At 34.7% G+C, this 21989-nt stretch overlaps 1 protein-coding gene across 1 annotated transcript in view; it reads right to left on the reverse strand.

The window, feature by feature from the left end:
- Positions 1–21989, reverse strand: part of MS3_00001696 (uncharacterized protein) — a 96151-nt gene that overhangs the window by 45051 nt on the left and 29111 nt on the right. The window contains exons 11-14 of the mRNA XM_035729616.2: positions 13135–13175; positions 11935–12155; positions 10570–10793; positions 1887–2145 (exon numbers count right to left, since the gene is read on the reverse strand). Coding sequence (XP_035586425.1) covers positions 1887–2145; positions 10570–10793; positions 11935–12155; positions 13135–13153 — 723 coding nt within the window. The 5' untranslated portion in view covers positions 13154–13175. The remainder of the gene's footprint in view (positions 1–1886; positions 2146–10569; positions 10794–11934; positions 12156–13134; positions 13176–21989) is intronic.

Consider the following 21989-nt stretch of genomic DNA (forward strand, 5'->3'; position numbering starts at 1 on the left):
TTTACGTAGTCAATTTTAGGTGACACTCTTTTTGAGGACTAATGATATAACCTGGCTGCTCAAGCTTAAGTAGGTAGACTGCAGTTCTAAAATCTGGCCTCCTGGTTGAAAAGTGAGTTCTTCAGCCAATAAATCGACAAGTAGGTAATAGTATAGTTGCGTGTACAATTACAACTGTTAGGTTATACATTTTTTTCTATTAAGTAAAAATACAGTATATGCTTTTTTACTCATTGCATCTTTTATTAAACTTTAAACACCAAATATTTATTATTGTCTATTAGTCTGAGAAGAATAAATACACCAGTAAATTCCCTAAACAGCTACAACTTATTCAAACCTACGAATAGTCCAGTCTAATGAATAGTATGTAAGGAGCCCACTCATTTTCTTGAACTACTCTAGTGAGGTTACGCAATCGCAGTCCATTATTGAAATGAATTATTGCTTTTCATAGAACATTTACTGAGTAGAGGAGAAGAGAAGTCCTAACGACAGATGGAAATCTATATTCACAAACCGACGGTGTACTAAAGTAATCCGTACTGTCAGACGAACAAAGATCCCACAAACCAGTTAAGGGTACCGTGTAAATGTAGCCCATAGTGTCATCTGGCAACCTTGCAAATTGAACCTTAATGTGAATCGCTTAGAAGTCCCTTAAAAAAAGTCAGGGTCTTATATAAACTACAATATACTTTTTATCTGTTAATTGTTACAGCAAGTTTATATTTAAGTAGTAAACACTACACAGATTGGATCGAACTCAAAATATTTGTGACTATAACTTTCCCACGTGATATTTTGTTCAAGTTCTCACACTTACACATAGATAACGTCAAGCAACTTAAAAATGATACTGATAATTTGTTCATAAATAACAAACTATTTGGTTTTCTACATTTGAAATGTTAGTAAGTGAAACACATGACAGTTTGCCTGAACTATTACGATATGATGAACTATAACTGTACTCAAGTCGACATGGTTTGGATTATCCCGTTGTTATTTTGATTGAAATTCGATCAGCCTTGGTTAGCATAGGTCGATCCTATGCGGATTGTCTTATGTAGCCATTATAACGTAAATTAATAAAGAATAGGGAAAAATGAGCTTTCTGTGTACCATTATTACTCACACTTCATTTATTCTATATAAATATATTGTTAACGTCGCATTTGCATAATATTAAGAACAAACAGTTTAACTAAATGCAAGAGTACTGAGATTTTAGGTCTCTATCAAAACTGAACTAAGACTGATTCGTATAACATAAGTAAATATTCAATAATTTATTGAGCGAAAGATAAAGCTTCATAAAGCGTTTACATGTTATATTAACTAATCAATGAAATTTGAGGGCAATAAACAGACTGATAATTAATTATTCGGTAGAAACAATTACCAAATTATTTCTAACTTTTTGATTATATTTACATAATTTATTCTTACTAATCGATAGTAATTATATAATGACTAATCTGATTGATGATAACTAAACTCATCTGTATGTTTGTTTATCTTTATTTCTGTGTTAGAAACTTCAGTTGTCTTTCTGTTTAATCAATAAGTTAATGAAAGTGAAATTTAAATATTTCATGAGGGTATCTAGTAAAAAAGTTCTCAATGTAATACAAGCTACATTTCATCTTAGCTATCATAATAGTTAACATTTAAATATATGTGAAATCCATCTTAGTATTTTCATGCTAAGACTTGAGCTTAAATTTTTCAGCTTTGAGACTTAAATAGAATTAGTTAATTGGTTACAATATACAGGAATGTAAAAATGACAAAAAAATTTCTCATTGAAAATAAACAACTCCATAATATGAAGTTTATTGCATAGAACAGTTCCAGTATTGAATTAAATGTGAAAAGATTACCAAAGCACATGATTGAAGTTGACAGAATAACAATTCACCATCACATTGTAAATCTTGTAGTAAATTAGCATCCTGTATAGAATAATTTGATTTTGATAGTAGAATCTGTTGATCTGTAGGACTATTTCCATCAGAAGGTTGAACAACTGTTGGACCAAATGTGTTAGTTACAAATGGAGCTGATGAAAGTTTATTAATCCAATCAGTAAATAACGCATGTGCTTCATTGAACTGATTAATCTTTGCCATAATCATTCGACTTTTACAACAAAAGGGAAAGAAAATGAGTGTAGATAATCAGATGAAAAAAATTAGTAACCAGAATAAAAAACCATATCAACAAACTGTAAACAACGCATGATCAAGAAATGTTTTATCTCATCAATAAAATTGTTATCAAGGTAAAAATTGTAAAGACTGACTTTTTAAGTTGAAAAAAGTAGGAGGACAATTACTTTACAAATGTGTTAAATTGAATGAATTGATAATCTAGTTAGTTTACATCACGATTTTATTACGCAATGAAGGTAGATCTACTTCCTTCTGTAATAATAATGCATGATATTGGTTGAAAAAAATGTTTAATTTAGAGATGTTTACTTTATTATTCTTTGCTACAAATTTTGTTTGCTTCATTCATTTAAAAAATAATACTGACTGCCAAATAATCTAACATTAATCTTATTCAAAATTAGAATATTCAGGTCCAGCTTTTTTTACAGTAAATTACTTTATCTCAATAGCCTATGTTAGGATTATTATGTATGATTTAATGTCTTCGAGTGTAATTTATCTAATTTTACCATCTATAAATGATTATTACACTGTATCATCATATTGTACAGATGTAAACAGATTTATAAGAACTCAAATGACGTTTATTCTTCAATATAACTAAGTGTAGCCTGATTGACGTTTTTGAGCCAAATATTTGATGTAAAGAAAAGTAATAATACCATGGGATGTGTGAGATGCCTAAACCTAAGTATTGAGAACCAAATAACCTAAAATAATTCACTGAAGAACACAATGCATAGAATTTAACATCACAAAGATACTCGTATTCATCTTTCTAAATAATTTTTTAACATTTTCTGAATGATGTTTTAACGTGGAAAAGTAGGATATGTTGTTAAACTGTAAAACTAGTGACTCACTTTTAAAAAAGAAAATGTATAATAAATATGATTTAAATGAATACAAATCTATATTAGTTATTTTAGAAATGCCAATCACTTTCACATGACAACTTGTGAATTACTCATATAAACAATCAGTAACAATGGTATGTAATCCTTAATAATTAGAAATATAGACTTGACTAATACAAATTTTACTTAAAAATGAAACTGTTTTATTACTGACTTGCAGTATTGTCATTGAAAGACGAAAAAAATGGATAAGAGAAATGTCATCTAAACGTATTAATAAAATGACTTCACATTATAAAGTTAACTGATTAGATTAAAATGTATGGTACCAATTAATCTTCGATATTTTCTTGCCAAAAAAAAGAACATCTGTACGTAACATAAACATCATGTGATTCGCGCACAACAAGCAAACAAAAACAAAAAGAGACAAATAAACTAATGAAATATATGTATCGTTCATTAGAAATTTATTTTTCACCCGCATAATATATGTACAGCTGGTACTTTGTAATTTGTGACAAATTCATATTCAATATCGCCGTTGAACAGCATTTGAAAGTAGTAAACTATCAATGTGAGACGTTAAAGATACTACAGAAGGGATCGCGTATACAAACATTTTAATCCAGATGAAAAATAGAACGACTAGATTAGGTGACAGGAAAATGGATGCAACAAATGAAATACTGCACACCGTCATGTTAATTTTACCTCTAACACTGATCAACAGACAATACCTGAGTCTAGTACCGTTAAGCCTGTTTACAACCACCTCATTCATCGGAAAACAGTCCAAAAACAATTCCACACACTCATGATCATGCAAGCAACAAATGTTGATGAAGTGATTAAAGTTTGTAACAAAGGATTCCATGTAATAAGAAAATATACTTACGGTGGTAGGACTAGAAATTATAAGCAATAATTCATACTTTTAACACTATTTATTAAAATACTTTTTCAAACAATTCAAAAAGCAGGAAGTGTTACGAAGAAGCAAAAGGAATATGAGAGAAACACTGAAGATAAACGGATACAAAAATACAAATTCAAACAAGGACTTGTTAATTTCGTCCTGAATTCCAATAACAGTAACGTACAGAAACCATTGAAAATAGTTTTAGAAAAGTCAAATTTTCACTAAATAGTTGTTTAATATTGAGATTATCAGAATGGGGGTCTGTGGAGATTGTAGTAATTTTAATAGTTGAATTCATGAGTCGATCTAAGCTAGACCACCACTGAAAACCTGGAAGTACTGGATGGCCGTTTTACCCTAAGTAGTGCGCATCCACGATCCCGCACACAGAACTCGGACCCAGGATCTTCGGTCTCGCGCCGTCCAGTGCTTCTGGGTTTTCAATGGTGGTCTAGCTTAGATCGATTCATGAATTCAACTACTATTGAGATTACCAATAAATACGCAAAAAGGAGATGAAAGAAGATGGGCCAAAGAGAGAGAATAACTGAGGAAAAATACTTTTAAGATTAGTTTCCAGAAAACATTATCATCATTTAGTCGGTAAGCATGACGATCAGGAAGTTAATTCAAAACACTGACTTTCACAAAACACGAAATTAAATAATCACAGGTTATTTAATGATTTTTATTTTTTGTTATCCATTCCTCAACTGACAAACAAGTGATTGTCATAATATTATGACCGAATATTTTGTCCACAAATTATAGTTCCGTTTCCCAAAAATATATTTACATGGTCGACTAGTAGTTCTGACTTCAAAACTTGATCCAATTTGGATTTAAGGATCGATCATGTGAGTAAATTATCGGTTTGGCTATCCAAGTTATTCTGACATTTTATCAGTTAAGTGATCTATCATAATTTCAGTGATAGCAAGTCCTATAATAAGACTGAGCACATTGTTGGGTTGTGACCAGAACTTTTCAAGCATAGCCCCACAGGAGATTATTGATTTAATCTAGAAAGCTGGTAATCCGATAAGTAGAAATATATTGTTACCAATTTATTATCTATTCAATTTTAAGCTTTTCTTTATGCATGAACAAAAGCGAATCAACACTGTATACAAGTAATTGAAATTACTTCATTAGGATGATCCTAACTTTTATTACACAATAAATACAGGAGTAGCAGATATTTTCTTTACACGATACCTACTTTAAAGAGAATATAAAAACTAGCACTTGCATTAATAATATGTATATTTTTCAATTCGGGGTTCATTTTATGCGAACGAAGGAGTAAAAGCAATAAGTAATCATGAATATTTAATATAACCTTTACATTAACTACTCAATCAATTCCTACAACAATAAAAAAAAATCAGAGTAAAGAGCTGAGAAACAGAATCCATAATCACATGAAAAATAAGGTCATTAAAATCGGTGGAACTGATAGATTTTCTCTGAAATTTGTAAATAAATAGAATGAAAGTATGGGATGTAATGGATATAAAGGAAAGAAAATAAACATCATGTACATGAAATGCGAGAACACTAAATAAGCATACAGTCAACTGGATAATAATAATAATAATAATAATAATAATAATTAACAAAATAGTTTTTCAGAACTAATTTTAATTATGAATGACACAACTGGAACGATACAAACCATATTGTAAGAGATAAAGAAAATAGACATATTTCAAGTTCAATAATTAATGTTATGTTGTAATGTTTATAACCTAGATAGGATAATATATACGAATTTAAGATAATTTTCATTATAAACCGGAATCACTTAGTGAATCACTTTGTCGCCTATCGATGCTTTGGAATCTAATGGTTGATATTCCCAACTCCTCTTAAACTAGAGTGAAACACTTATTCAGAGCTCTTTGGGTTTTAGTGGTTCTTTAGGTTGTAGTGAGGGAGAACGCAGGTGACGACAACCGAATTACTTAGAATAAAATTACAGGGTTACTACTTGGTAAAATAGAAAAACCATACTATAATACTTAATTTGCAAAATATTCAATAATTGTCTCGGACTTTATTGTTCTTGTATTTCCATACTAATTGCTTTCTACTCCCGTTCTTCCTTTCTTGATCTTTCCAATCTTTTGCTGTCAGACATTACATTCCTGACTCGCGTTATATACTACTTATGTCAATATAAGTAACACGCATCACAAGGCGATCATGGTTCGTAATCATAATTTCCACAAAAAACACTAACTAATAGATATGTATAAACCTATCAAGACGTCATTTGGTTTTCGACAGTTTTACATAAATACATATAGGTGCTTAAAATGATAACCTGTGACTTGAAAGTAAAATTGACCTGATAATTACATAATAAGTGTCTAAAGTTATCAAGTAAGATAAGTGACATGCGATAATTGTTGAAGAAAGAACTTGAAGATACCAAACTCTGTTTATTCTGTCACAGACATTCAATATAAAATGAAGATTGATGTAAATATGAGAAGATGGACATAGATTTTGTTCAATGAACACTCTTCCTCTATAAACGAAGGATTCTGAAGCAAAGAGAAATTAGTCTAAAGACTAGAAAGAGGACAACTGATTTGGCAGTATGACTGATTTCATCAAGGGACTTTAAACAATGGAGTATATCAAAAATATTTAAGTCATTGAAATATTCTCATTGATCTTTGTGAATAATCATCCTAGTGAATGATTCCGAATAACAATATTGACAGAACATTTCGGATCCCTGGGTCTTTCGAAGAAATGAAACAAAAAAATTTATGTACTGAATTAACTATTTTTTATTCGATCAGAGGACTGAGTTAACAGAAAGCGGCATTAAACTTCTCTACTAATGAATGCACTAACAGAAATGATGTCAGCATTGTTTAGGATTGTATTCTCATATTAACCGTCTCAAGAAAACAGCTAGTACACGCGTGAAAAATCTACACGACAGACTAATGTGAAATATGATCGCGAATCCAAGTAAATAGTAAAAAAGTGACCCGAAAATCAAATGAGTATCTTTCAAAGGTTTATTGATTTGATTTTAATTCACAGTCATATGTTCTACATTTAGTGTACTTGTTAACCGGCCGAGAAAATTAGGATTCGAAACACATGCCAACTCAATATAAGAATAAATGACCAAGTATATAGGTTTAAATCACTTGATATTAGAGTATCTCAGTTTGATCAATATTTAATAGAAGATAAAAGCTATAAATTAGGTCAAAATAAGTAGCAAAATGAACAACAAAAGTAAATAGACAGTTTTAATTTTTTTAAATCAATTTTTCACCTTCAGAAACATATTGGATTTTTTCCAGTGATAATAAGCGTAATGATCCTATTGACTATACTGCAAACTAAGCTACTGTGAATTTAAATTGCGAGTAAAATAATTTACCATATCAAACTGGAGATAATACAGATTCAGTAGTGAACCAGCACACCCCTGGCAAAAACTGTCCTAAACATGTCAGCAAGTAGCTTTATTATTAATTCCTGCATCATAGTTTATGTCTGATAGCACTGCTTGAGCAACACCAACTTACACAGGTACTCCGAAAGTGGAGATAATTCTAAATTATAAAATAACATCCCTGGTTTTTGGTGACCTGGCTTCAAGCTACGTATTAGAGTATCTAATATCCAAACTTGTAAACCATTCTCTTTGTGTAGTCTTGTTACTACCAATGATATTACTACTGTAGTTTCCATCTTTAGAATTTTACCTCGCTTTTCTCACGTGGCCAAGGTCAGAATTTTCAATACAAATGTCAAGACAGTTCTACTGTATGGGGCGGAAACTTGGAGAACTACGAAAGCCATCATTCAGAAAATACAGGTGTTTATTAACAGCTATCTACGCAAAATACTTCAGATCCATTGGCCAGACACTATCAGCATCAACCTACTATGGGAGAGAACAAAGCAGATCCCAGCCGAGGAGAAATCAGGAAGAAGCGCTGGAAGTGGATATGACACACACTGAGGAAAGCACCCAATTGCGTTACAAGGCAAACCCTCACATGGAATCCTCAAGGCCAAAGGAGAAGAGGAATACCAAAAAACACATTATGCCGACAAATGGAGACAGACATGAGAAGAATGAACAAAAATGGGATAGAACTAGAAAGGAAGGCCCAGGACATAGTGGGTTGGAGAATGCTGGCCAGCGGCCTATGCTCCATTGGGAGTAACAGGCGTAAGTAGGTAAGTTTCTCATGTGGCATGGCTATTCGAGTCGAGGGAAATTTGTGCCTAGTGTTATGCTATTTACGACATACTAACCGATTTAATATTTAAACTCTGTTAATTAAGGCTGAAAACCATATCAAATAAAACTTCATAACTTCATATTACAAATGTACATTGATTCTGACAGTTTTATACACTGCCCAAACGTACTTATCAACATATTACCTGGCCGGTGTGGCAAATCAGAACGATTCGCCTTGTGTATATATCTAAAAGTTATTAAACGATAAGTTGAGAAGCATTTACAACCCATCAGGAGGAAAGTCATCAAATTATTTATATGCCACGCTGAGAAGTATAGAACTCACTTTTTGAATTGATATAACAGAATATTATTCCTTTTAACACCTGTCCCATTGAATATATCCACTATATGTTGCAATGTGAAATGATTGTGGTCTAACCACACACTCCGTTTTTTATTTGAACGAGTATCCGCTCAAGGCTATGTCTATTTAGAAAATTTGCACTTGTTCTTTAACTAAAGAGAGATTCAAGGGTAGGTTGAATAACCTCTTAGGTCAAGATAATTTTTCGTAGAAGTATTCATCATATGAGTGCTACTTGACGTTTGGGTTTTAAAAAGCGCAGCTCAATAATCCCAATCACTTTATTATTCTATTAATGGAATTGAATCTAAACAAACATAAAAATAGTGTGCTAAGTCATGAACGGCACACCATTTCAATAATCCTTGCAATACATAAATCTACATTTCACTATAACACACTAGATCAATTAAGAATGATGAGTGTAACTACATATGCTCCAACCAGTTGTAAAGTAGTTTTCTGATCACAGTTAATAAGATTTAAACAACAAAGTGCATTTTATTTACTTACTTGCAAACTTAAATATATATACTTCTGTTTATGAGAGAGATATGGGAAATAGAGAAGAGTGAGACCAATGATATAAGTGGTCTGTTCATGTTTCGCTATTTTAGTTTATTGTCCATCATAATAAGACTTAAGCCCAAATCGTGACATGATACTATTCATATCAGAAATTTTCTTATGTACCTCATATATACATCAGGAGTATCTAAATGCATAAAATTAATAAATTGCTCCATAAAACTAATCATGCTTTTTTCCAAGAAGTCGAAGCTTCCCCATCAGCTAGAAAATATGACTATCGCAATGTACCTTATCAAGAAATAAATCTTCAGGACAGTGCAAGTAAATATAAGCCGCATCACCATGGGTGTGTTCCGGTAGAAAATTTTCTTGATAAGTAATAAGAATAATCATGATTCAGTAAGAATAATGCGAATATCAACTAATACTTTTCGTAGAAAAGTGAAGAAAATTAGCAGTCACCTGACAAATACTAGAATAAATTCATGATATAACCATAATGCCAAAAGTTGTGTAATTTTTTAGATTATTTTAATTATCGGTGATCATTAAGCATTTGACTAAATCTTCGACATATTCAAATTGCTAATATATTTAAAGATTTTGTTTAAAGATAACTAAGTATTAAAATGGTAAGTTTCGACAGATTCGTTTTTCTCTATCTGCAAAAATGGTGCATACATTTCGGGCTAACAATCAAAATTATTTTAATCAAAAAGAAAATGTTTTCGACCTCTAATCACTGTCCTGACATGAATCACTAACTACTCATGTGTTTAATGAGTAGTTCTTCATATTTTGTGCTCTTCAAAGAAGTATTACTAAACTAGTTATGAAAATCACAACAAACGGTACCATGGTTAGGAGTTTAAAGGCTAATTCCATAAAGAACTCAACGGTCTTTGGTTTTATCATTGGTAAATTTATCTGTACCTATCAACGAAAAGAAAACGGTGTTCAATACCTAATAATTTTCAACAGTTGGAATTCAAGAGCTGAGACTTGATGTCAACAATACCTTAAGGATTTTGGAAAGATAAACACTGGAATTTTAGCCAAGTATTAATTAGGTATTGCATATTTTTGCCTAAGAATGGTAAACACAAAGATCATACAGCTTATCACTTTCTGAGTTCCATAAGCTATACAATGGGCATTACTTTTATACCCTATAATAAAATTAGTAGGCTAATATTCCGAGTAAAGAATAAGGCGGTCAGAAAACTGTGTCAGTCTGTTAAATAAAATGTTGCAGAAAGCGATGTGTAGGACGTCCTAAGCAATGATGCCTTAGTTTTGAAGAAAATGATGCTCTGCTGGGCTTACACAAAGTATATTGGGGTTTTAGTCACTTGGCTGAGTGAATAATAGAACTGAAGAGTGAGCGGCACAGTGTTTTATACCTAGCAATCAATTGTTATAGTTTGGAAATGAGGAAAGACTCCAAACGTTTTCTTTCCTTAAAAGTAAGTGAAACTCACTTGTCACTCATACGTTGTTCGTCCTTTTTGGAATCGGCCAGTAACGGAAGCTGGATACATGCAGCACCAGAAGCGATACGTCCACGAATCAAGCGTGCACATTCAGTTAATTGACTGATTAAATGACAACGATTAAAGGGTCGAATAACTTGACGTGTTAAGTTTGATGTGTAGGCAAGTTCCAAAATCAACTCAGTATACGACTGGGGAAAATCCAATGGTGGCTTATAAAAAAAGAAATACTACTTGTAGATAGAATTAAAATCAACATCAAGACTGTTTTTAAGTACCAATATGTGTTTTGTTTCCTAAGGGTTTATTAATTAGCAGTCTTGCAAGGAAGTTAAAACATCATAGAGCAATAGATTTAGAAAATAAGTGGTAATAGTATGTTTTACACGGTTAGTTGGAATTATGAGGTTTTATTATACGGACTTCTAGACAAAGACAACCAAGATCAAGTTTCCAAAATGTGATTTTGGACTTTTCAAGAACTGATATAATCATGACTAGAATATAAATACTTCAATAATGAAACCATACCACTACAAATAAAGCATCTAATACACAACACAGCACAGTCAGTGGATGATGTAGTTCTTTTTGGCCTGTACCAATGCACAAGTAAGTGTTCAACTCTTAATCGCCAAACGTTTGCGTATGAATGTCAGTATATAAGCCATCGGTAAGAACTCAAAAATAATTATCATGAGATTAGATATAAATCAATTGCTGTTCTAAATAACGCTCAGCACCCAAGAACTCATCTCTGAAATAAAGATCACATCAAAAAAATACCCATTGGTGCCACAACAGTGACTCTTGAACTCAATAAAAGTTCTTTTGCCAAAAGATTTATTTATCTAAAAGTAAAGTCTTGGCAAAGAGTAGGGACGATGTTTTGCTTTTATACCTTTTATTTTATTCTACTTTGTTATCATTGAGGTAATCGCCAGGTAACTGGAGTTAATATATTATGGTGGTATTTTTAAAGTGAATGACCCACAAGTTAATGACTGTTCGGCAATCTTTTTGATGAATATCAACTATTAATCCCACGCTCAACCATTTAGTTTTCCTGTCGTTTTAATGATTCTTGACAGTTATTAGCTTTATTTAGTTAATATCTCTCCCTAACTATAAGGTAGATGGGTGGGTGTTATGTGGCGAGTAAATCGAACTTTTAGTACATTGATATGACTCAAGATGTTCTACGCTTTGGTCTGGAGTGCTTGGCAGCTCTTTCACACTGTCATCAGTCCATGGTGAGATTATCTGCAATAATAATGATATTGAGAGGATGAGTGGTAAAATCAAAGACCTTGTGAAGAGCAATATACAACCGGTGAGTGAAATATTACATACTACTTTGACTTTAGTAGTCTTCTTCCTTTTTTTACGAAAATCCAGACGAGCAAAAGGATTAGTAAACTTTGGCTGTTGTGTAGACAATTTGCGGTTCATATTAAAATCCTTGAGATGAGAAGTATTTTGAAGGTCGCTTTCATTTAAAACCAATTTGGAAAGTTTTCGCACGAAATAATTTGTCCTGGGTTCTGCAGAATTCGCACGCCGACGAGGAATTCCTTAATACAGAAAATCAACATGTTATTAAGAAGAAATCAAAAGACAGACTTATTTACTGGCAACTATATACTAGCAAGTTCTGAAGCAATATGACCTGATCAATAACTTAATTACATCTAGTAAGCAGACAATCAAGATATGCGTATCAAAACACTATAGATTAGAGATGAACAAGTATTGTGCCTAATGACGTAACAAACAAAGAATACGGTAGATATTAAGACTCTAAAATGGACATGACCATAAATAGCTCTCGGATATCTCACAACACTACTTCTAAGTTTGGTCCGAATGACACGTAAATGTGAAATGATTATGAGATTCAAGCAATAAGTCATGAGTGTTGAACAAAGACAAATATTTTTAAACCGAATTCAAAAAACGGATAAACCATAGTTTGAATAAATTAAAACCGACTGGATTTTCTGTACATAAGTTTCAAAAGATGCACGAGTTCGCAACACGACAGGTACGAAAACATCAATATTAAAAACAGAGTGAAAAAAGTGAAAACTCTCAATGAAAAAATGACAAAACAGAGAAAAAGAAAGGTGAGTCAAATTCCAATAGCTTCTTCGTGAGGACGATTTGAAGAACAAGATTTTCCAGAGTCGTAAACAGGTCTACGACTGACGTGGCGTCCAAACCGTTATCAATCAAAGGCTCTTCTAAATCTCTTTTGATATTTACAAATACAAAATAAATAATTATTACTACAATAAAAAGTCATCCAAAAAACTAAGAACTTCTTTTGAAATCTGGTGCACTTGTTAAATGGTCCATTAACAAAATGGACAAAGGGAACCATAAAAACTTGAGAGTAGAGTGGACAAAACTACATTATAAGGAAGATATGACAAGTTTTCCCAAATCTAGTCAAAAACTATAGAATCAACCATTTGAAGTTATGTGTTGCGATCCAAAGTATGCAAAAGATACTTCGTTGACTGAAACTAAGACCAAAACCGTAAAACTTACGGGACTCTATTGTCGTCATGTTACAAGTATTGGAAACATAACGCGAAGATCAACACACGCGCTTTGACCTTAAGCAAAATATCTGACTCAATAGAGAATATTGTTCCAGGTCATTGACCTTGAGAGCAGAACACAGTTGGACAGTTTTTCTCAATCTTTAGAGCTTTTACTTCTCGTAGCGACTACAGATTCAAAACATTACCTGAGACAATGGACTCTAGAGTATTCACTCTTCTTAAAGATTTATCAGAAATGGATACTTAAACACTGAATCTTCTACGAGAGGGTGTTATAATGGTACATTTTTTTTTTTTTTTTTTTTTTTTTTGTTTGTTTTTTTTGTTTCGGGCTAGGCGTTTCTTTTGTTTAAGATAATAATTTTTATTAATTAAGATTTATTAATTTTTTTTTTTTTTTTTTATTTTTTTTTTTTTTTTTTTTTTTTTTTTTATTTTTTTTTTTTAATTTGTTTGTTCTGCTTTTTGGGGTGGTTGTCTTTTTTTGGTTTTTTTTTTTTTTTTTTTTTTTTTTTTTTTTTTTTTTTTTTTTTTTTTTTTTTTTTTTTTTTTTTTTTTTTTTTTTTTTTTTTTTTTTTTTTTTTTTTTTTTTTTTTTTTTTTTTTTTTTTTTTTTTTTTTTTTTTTTTTATTTTTTAATTTTATTTTTTATTTTTAATAATTTTTTTTTATTTTTTTTAATTTTTTTTTTATTGAGCTACCGGCCTTTGCTTATCGCTCGTTGGTGTCCTATGATTTATATGGTTCTTCGGAAAACACTAAATAAATGAATAACGTACCTGTTCTCGTAAAGCGAGACGGCTGTATCAGATTAGTCTAATCGAAGAATTTACCTCCAATCTGTATAGCTTATTCCGTCATTCAGCCTCTATTCGACTAGACAGAGCTGGAGTTTCCAAAGCAACAACGTTATTTATACTCCTGAGCTATTGATAAAACAGTAGTCATAGACGTTGCAGTCGTCTCATGCAGCCTACACTGACGGGAGCCCTACCTAAAACTCAACAGAAGTCTTGAAAGTGAATCTGAGCGCATGGCTGGTGTACCAAAGTCTTCAGTTCGCAAACGTGAATACGTCGACATCATCCACTCCTTTTATAGTGAGGAGCAGCCTTAATCTTGGCAACACACTCGCAATAGCTAAATAAAGGTTCAGTCTCAGAAAATTGGAAGTTCGCATACATCACACCAACTTTTAAAGGTTCCCGACCCAACGGGCCTTCGAAGTGCTGACCGGTTTCACTTCGTTCAATACCCCAAAGGTTATGAACTTCCTGATGTGCAATGGCCCATGCGACTACTTGTTATACACATAGTTCTTTTCGCCTCTAACATTACGCTTCCAGGAAGTATCGTTTCTGCATCACTGACCCATTCAGTGCAGTGGACAGATAGACTATCATCCTCATTAGCAAAGAGAAGGTGGACATAGTTTACCTCGATTTCTTAAGTATTTGACAGGGTCGATAAAACACATCTTATCAATAAACTCGATCCAATATGTGCCAGATCTTCATCAACAGGCTGTTTCGAGTTGTTTATAGACGTTTTAGGATAATAGAAAACCTAATATTCTATCGTGCTGCAGGACGTCTTGATGGATTCTTCAGGGCTTGATACTGGGACCTCTTCTGTTTTTAATCAGTGTAAGATAAAGAGAGCACATAGAGTAATCACCCTCTTATGGCGCGTTGATGCACATATTAACTGTTACTTTATATCGAGTGTGAATAGCTTTTTCAAGGGTTTTTATAAACAGCACCGCCAACTGTCGTGATCCGACGAGCTAAATCACAACACAATTTAGGTTCGATGTAGAATCTTATGAGTTAGACAGTAAGATCATAATAAGTCCACAGTATTGGACTAGTTTTATTATTGTAGTACCGTACATAAATACACTCACTATAATACTAGACGTGAATCCCACAGAAGCCTCTAAAGTACCTGAGAAACACATGTTTTACAAAGAACAGATATACGTTCACTGAAAATATTTTTTGAAACTGTGAACGTGACATGTAGATGCAAACAAAAGGACTTCGATTCTTCTTTTTTGTCGTCCGAAACGAATTCTAACAGGATCTAATAGAGAACCTATTGAAAAATAGTTTGTGGGGCTCTCACCATGAGAGGTTGTGACTTGAGTAAAAGTTGACATGTCGGAACCATTTTTCCAACAGAATGTCCTGAACGTTGTCAGCATCTGGGCTCGAAATTAGCTTCAGGATTTCGATAGCGCCAACCTACGAACTTTTTTAAGGAAACTACTTATGTTTTATTTGCAATTTGCAACATATCCTAGGTGGCCTACTTTACGTTTTAAAGTGCCGAAAGTGTGTCTGTAGAATTATGGTCTACTATGATATTAGTACCGCTCTAATAATAGACTTAGTCCTAACATTGTAGATTTATCATCATATAACTGCCTAATATATATGATCTTACACGGAAGTCATATTAATATCTACACCAACTCGTCGCGTCGTAACAATCATCAATATATGATGAAGAACACACATAGGCTAGAGATAGAACAATATATTTGATATGAATAGGAGGTACATTTTAGCACTCAATAATGACCGCGCCTGTAAGGCCGAGCCATGCCATCTGATGGATTCGAACTAGTTCAATTCATTCTTCCCGACTTCTATATCGTTGGGTTTTTCTCCGCGTCAAATGTTGGATATGTATTTTCCCAGTTGTCTGGTGTTCAGCTTTAAGTATTGTATGGTTAGGGCCCAATACCACTACAAGTCCATCGTTTTCTGCCAAACATCAAAGTTAAGTCTGATTCCCCTGAGTTTCTAGTTTGTCATCCTGATTGCCCACTTTACTCTAAAAGTTTGAGATCTCCGGCGAAGGGTAGCAACTCTAACGGTACTCGCTAGATATCATTAAAATGAATGGAAAACGGAAGGTATCCTTGCACTGAACTCTGAGGGATCCCACAAGAACATCCAGTAGCGCGAGAAAATACAGTTTGTCACCAAGTCTACACGTTTAATTGGTGTGAACTTCCGAAACCTGCAGGACTTAACTGGGGCTGTTTAGTCTTAATAAACCTCAAAAACACCCTCTCTGTTCACATCTGATATTGTGAAAGTCGAACAAAAACGGCAAAGGAACTCCAGAAAAGATCGACCAAACACATTTTTGTGCCAGTTGACGCTGATCAGCAGCCCACTGTGCAGAACAAAGAGACCACGATCTTGCTAATGCATCACGATATGCAGCCAAAAACCTTACAGTGGCAAGTTTGCATGGAACTGATAAGCATTTTAAACGACAATATGCTAAAAAAAACTACAAGAGAGGCGCTGCTGTAGTGCAGGATCAAGTAATGAGACAAACCAAGTGCCTGTGTAGCAACCTAAGAAGACTAAGGAGTAGACAAGAGGAAATCACAAACATTTGCTTTTAGTTAGACCTGAAGATCATAGTCCTCATTGCAACATGGTCATCACACAACACCATCGATAAGTGTGCTTGCAAGACAACATATTCGATACGATAGGGTACACAAAATAGGAGGTGGAATAGCAGTATGTATTAACGGCCACTTCAAAACCGTAGCACCATACAGCACTGAATTAACCGGTTTTACTTCAATGTATACGGCATGGAATGCTTGATTGAAGGGATATACTGGCTCTTCACAGGTTCTAACACTTGAAAAGATGAGATAATACAGGCGATACTAAAGTTACCACACCTTGATTTTGACCAAATACTACCAACTAAATGCTTCAACACTCCAACATTAAATTTCAACAAGCGAGGTATAACCCGTAGAGAATGGTTCCATAAGTAGCTTGCCACAGCTGTCAAAAGTCTAAGACTGACTGAACATATGGATGATACCACGAGATGATACAGGGACGGAAAGCCCTTAAAATTGAGCTAGTTACTGACAAATGATTAGCTTCTAGTTGAGGATGTGAAAGTCCACGCATCAGTAGTTAGTTTAAACCTTTTTTCCTTCAAGTTTGTCGTAATAACATGCGAGATTTTAGGGAGGAGGACAAGGACGTGTAAAATTCTGGTCAAAGTCGATATTAGTACGCCTATCTAAGTTCCTAGAATAATGTCTATTTCGCAATCGTAGATTTTTAATGGTGTGGAAACCTGATCTATAAGAACTTAAGTGGAACTCACATCATTAATATACTGATTCGTCCCGTCATACAGTCAGAAATATGGTGTTTAGCATTTCTAAAAAAACGCAATTGAGCTGGGGGTAGAATAAAATGTTTAACATGAGAAGGAACGAGTCGTACAGATTGACCATACATGAATTCCCGAGCCATGCCATACGAGTTGCTCTCCTCTCAATACTGTCAGAAGTAATGAAAGGACTGGTCGACGAATAAATACAGGAATGCATGGATGAGGATAATATCCCCCATGAGGCCCAATACGGGTTCAGGAATGTCAGAGCATTCGCATCTAACCTCCTCATGGCATGGGAAAGCTTGACGACCTGCTTTGACCATAAGATAATAGTTCATAAAGTGCCCCTTGGTTCTGAAAAAGTCTGACACAGCACATCGTGTTCTTTACTTAGAAAAGGTTGCAAACATTAGTTTTCATTGACCCACGTGCATCCTTGCTATGAAACTATGTAGAGAACGGGATGTTTCGTACCAAGGAAAATAGAGTGCGCACGAGTTAAAAGGTCTCAAAATCAGGCGTTTCACAAGAAAAAATCCTAGGTCCACCCCAGTCGTTGACCTTTATTAACAAAACACAAGATAGCAAAAACCGAAAAACGGGTAGTAGACAATGGGTTAAAATCTAACCTGACGAAATATCATGTCATAGACATTCTGCCTCACATGACATAAAGCACTTACACTCTTTACGGAAATCAACTGTCAACTATCTCTTCAGAGCGTGATTTGGGGCTCGTAGCCGCAAGGGACATGGGGATCCGTCCAAACGACACAAGAAATACAACCAAGGCAAACGCACACTCCACTTTATGTGAAAATGACTTGATACAATCCCTCCAAAGCTTTTCTTAACATTGTTTAGGGAGTACACACAGTCCAACCTTAAGGTCCACAAAGTCATGGCGTCTTCGCTCTTTAAAAAAAATAAATCTCTTGGCTCAAGTACACGAGTAGGCATCCAAGCGGATGATAGTTATAAAACAAATATTACGAGGAGAGACTCTAGCATCTAGAACTATTTTCACCGGGCTTCAAGAGAATAACGGCACGCAACACACTAAGTACGCCTAGTCACGCTAACGCAAGCATATTACTAGAACGCTCTTTAGGGCGAACCCCGAAAGACTACATATCATCAGGCGAATACTCAAGTACACTCTCAATGTCTCTCACTAAGAGTTGCCCCTATTTGGAATACTCTCACAGAGAAGTTGCCAAAGACCCCCAGTGAATAGCTTTAAAAAGAAGCCGGGCAAACACATACTCGCCGGTGGATTGCAATCCCCTCCTTAGACTGGCTATGTCTAGGGCGTGTCTTGTAAATTAATACGGTTATAAATACTGTTTAAATAGTAACTACTTCCCATCTCACTCATTACCATCTTTGTTTCTATGTTGTCAATCAAGTGAATCATTTGTTTATTCTCAAATTATTTATTTTCTCCTAGCACTCGAACTATCACTTTGTTACTTTCATATTGAAACCAAGCAACCTCCTGCCTGGTAGTGTGATAGCGGTTGGTATCCCACAAACCTACTCTGTTGAGATAAACACATTCACTTAACTATAAGATATACAAATCCACGATCAAATACCACACTGACTGAAATTACTGCAGTCGGTTGGCTAGTTTAATGCTCATTGGATGTAACAAAATACGTGTCCAAACGAGAAAAAGCGAGAGCAAAAAAGTCAATCAGATACGGGATATCTAAGCAACAGGCTTATTAGAGTCATGAAAAGCTGTATTTTCTCGCGCTACTGGATGTTCTTGTGGGATCCCTCAGAGTTCAGTGCAAGGATACCTTCCGTTTTCCATTCATTTTAATGATATCTAGCGAGTACCGTTAGAGTTGCTACCCTTCGCCGGAGATCTCAAACTTTTAGAGTAAAGTGGGCAATCAGGATGACAAACTAGAAACTCAGGGGAATCAGACTTAACTTTGATGTTTGGCAGAAAACGATGGACTTGTAGTGGTATTGGGCCCTAACCATACAATACTTAAAGCTGAACACCAGACAACTGGGAAAATACATATCCAACATTTGACGCGGAGAAAAACCCAACGATATAGAAGTCGGGAAGAATGAATTGAACTAGTTCGAATCCATCGGATGGCATGGCTCGGCCTTACAGGCGCGGTCATTATTGAGTGCTAAAATGTACCTCCTATTCATATCAAATATATTGTTCTATCTCTAGCCTATGTGTGTTCTTCATCATATATTGATGATTGTTACGACGCGACGAGTTGGTGTAGATATTAATATGACTTCCGTGTAAGATCATATATATTAGGCAGTTATATGATGATAAATCTACAATGTTAGGACTAAGTCTATTATTAGAGCGGTACTAATATCATAGTAGACCATAATTCTACAGACACACTTTCGGCACTTTAAAACGTAAAGTAGGCCACCTAGGATATGTTGCAAATTGCAAATAAAACATAAGTAGTTTCCTTAAAAAAGTTCGTAGGTTGGCGCTATCGAAATCCTGAAGCTAATTTCGAGCCCAGATGCTGACAACGTTCAGGACATTCTGTTGGAAAAATGGTTCCGACATGTCAACTTTTACTCAAGTCACAACCTCTCATGGTGAGAGCCCCACAAACTATTTTTCAATAGGTTCTCTATTAGATCCTGTTAGAATTCGTTTCGGACGACAAAAAGAAGAATCGAAGTCCTTTTGTTTGCATCTACATGTCACGTTCACAGTTTCAAAAAATATTTTCAGTGAACGTATATCTGTTCTTTGTAAAACATGTGTTTCTCAGGTACTTTAGAGGCTTCTGTGGGATTCACGTCTAGTATTATAGTGAGTGTATTTATGTACGGTACTACAATAATAAAACTAGTCCAATACTGTGGACTTATTATGATCTTACTGTCTAACTCATAAGATTCTACATCGAATCTAAATTGTGTTGTGATTTAGCTCGTCGGATCACGACAGTTGGCGGTGCTGTTTATAAAAACCCTTGAAAAAGCTATTCACACTCGATATAAAGTAACAGTTAATATGTGCATCAACGCGCCATAAGAGGGTGATTACTCTATGTGCTCTCTTTATCTTACACTGATTAAAAACAGAAGAGGTCCCAGTATCAAGCCCTGAAGAATCCATCAAGACGTCCTGCAGCACGATAGAATATTAGGTTTTCTATTATCCTAAAACGTCTATAAACAACTCGAAACAGCCTGTTGATGAAGATCTGGCACATATTGGATCGAGTTTATTGATAAGATGTGTTTTATCGACCCTGTCAAATACTTAAGAAATCGAGGTAAACTATGTCCACCTTCTCTTTGCTAATGAGGATGATAGTCTATCTGTCCACTGCACTGAATGGGTCAGTGATGCAGAAACGATACTTCCTGGAAGCGTAATGTTAGAGGCGAAAAGAACTATGTGTATAACAAGTAGTCGCATGGGCCATTGCACATCAGGAAGTTCATAACCTTTGGGGGTATTGAACGAAGTGAAACCGGTCAGCACTTCGAAGGCCCGTTGGGTCGGGAACCTTTAAAAGTTGGTGTGATGTATGCGAACTTCCAATTTTCTGAGACTGAACCTTTATTTAGCTATTGCGAGTGTGTTGCCAAGATTAAGGCTGCTCCTCACTATAAAAGGAGTGGATGATGTCGACGTATTCACGTTTGCGAACTGAAGACTTTGGTACACCAGCTATGCGCTCAGATTCACTTTCAAGACTTCTGTTGAGTTTTAGGTAGGGCTCCCGTCAGTGTAGGCTGCATGAGACGACCGCAACGTCTATGACTACTGTTTTATCAATAGCTCAGGAGTATAAATAACGTTGTTGCTTTGGAAACTCCAGCTCTGTCTAGTCGAATAGAGGCTGAATGACGGAATAAGCTATACAGACTGGAGGTAAATTCTTCGATTAGACTAATCTGATACAGCCGTCTCGCTTTACGAGAACAGGTACGTTATTCATTTATTTAGTGTTTTCCGAAGAACCATATAAATCATAGGACACCAACGAGCGATAAGCAAAGGTGTAATTATAACACCCTCTCGTAGAAGATTCAGTGTTTAAGTATCCATTTCTGATAAATCTTTAAGAAGAGTGAATACTCTAGAGTCCATTGTCTCAGGTAATGTTTTGAATCTGTAGTCGCTACGAGAAGTAAAAGCTCTAAAGATTGAGAAAAACTGTCCAACTGTGTTCTGCTCTCAAGGTCAATGACATGGAACAATAGTCTCTCGCGGAACACACGTATACTGGAGGGGACAACTCAATTGAAGGTCGGTTCTTCAACCTCATCGATGACTTGTGCTTATATGAAAATTTGAGGTCGGCAACTCGTTGGAGAAACAGTCAGACCGCATCGCGCTTTGACTGTGTATTCACAAACGAAGAATTTCTTGTTGACAACCACTCAATCCTGGCTCCTCTGGGAAAGAGCGATCATGCCGTCATCGCCTTCAGTTTTGTCATCAAAACTATGCTATGGTATCCCAACAATAATTTGCGTTAGAACTTTAAACGTCTGAATGTGCCAGCTCTGCATGACTATCTGCAACAGGTGGTTTGCGATGTTCACCCTCAACTCGATGTGGACGGTCACCGGGACTTCTTACTGCACACGCTCTTATGTGCTGCAAACCATTCAGTTCCTCAAACGGTTCCCA

Source organism: Schistosoma haematobium, chromosome 1, assembly GCF_000699445.3.
Source record: "Schistosoma haematobium chromosome 1, whole genome shotgun sequence".
Taxonomy (NCBI): domain Eukaryota; kingdom Metazoa; phylum Platyhelminthes; class Trematoda; order Strigeidida; family Schistosomatidae; genus Schistosoma; species Schistosoma haematobium.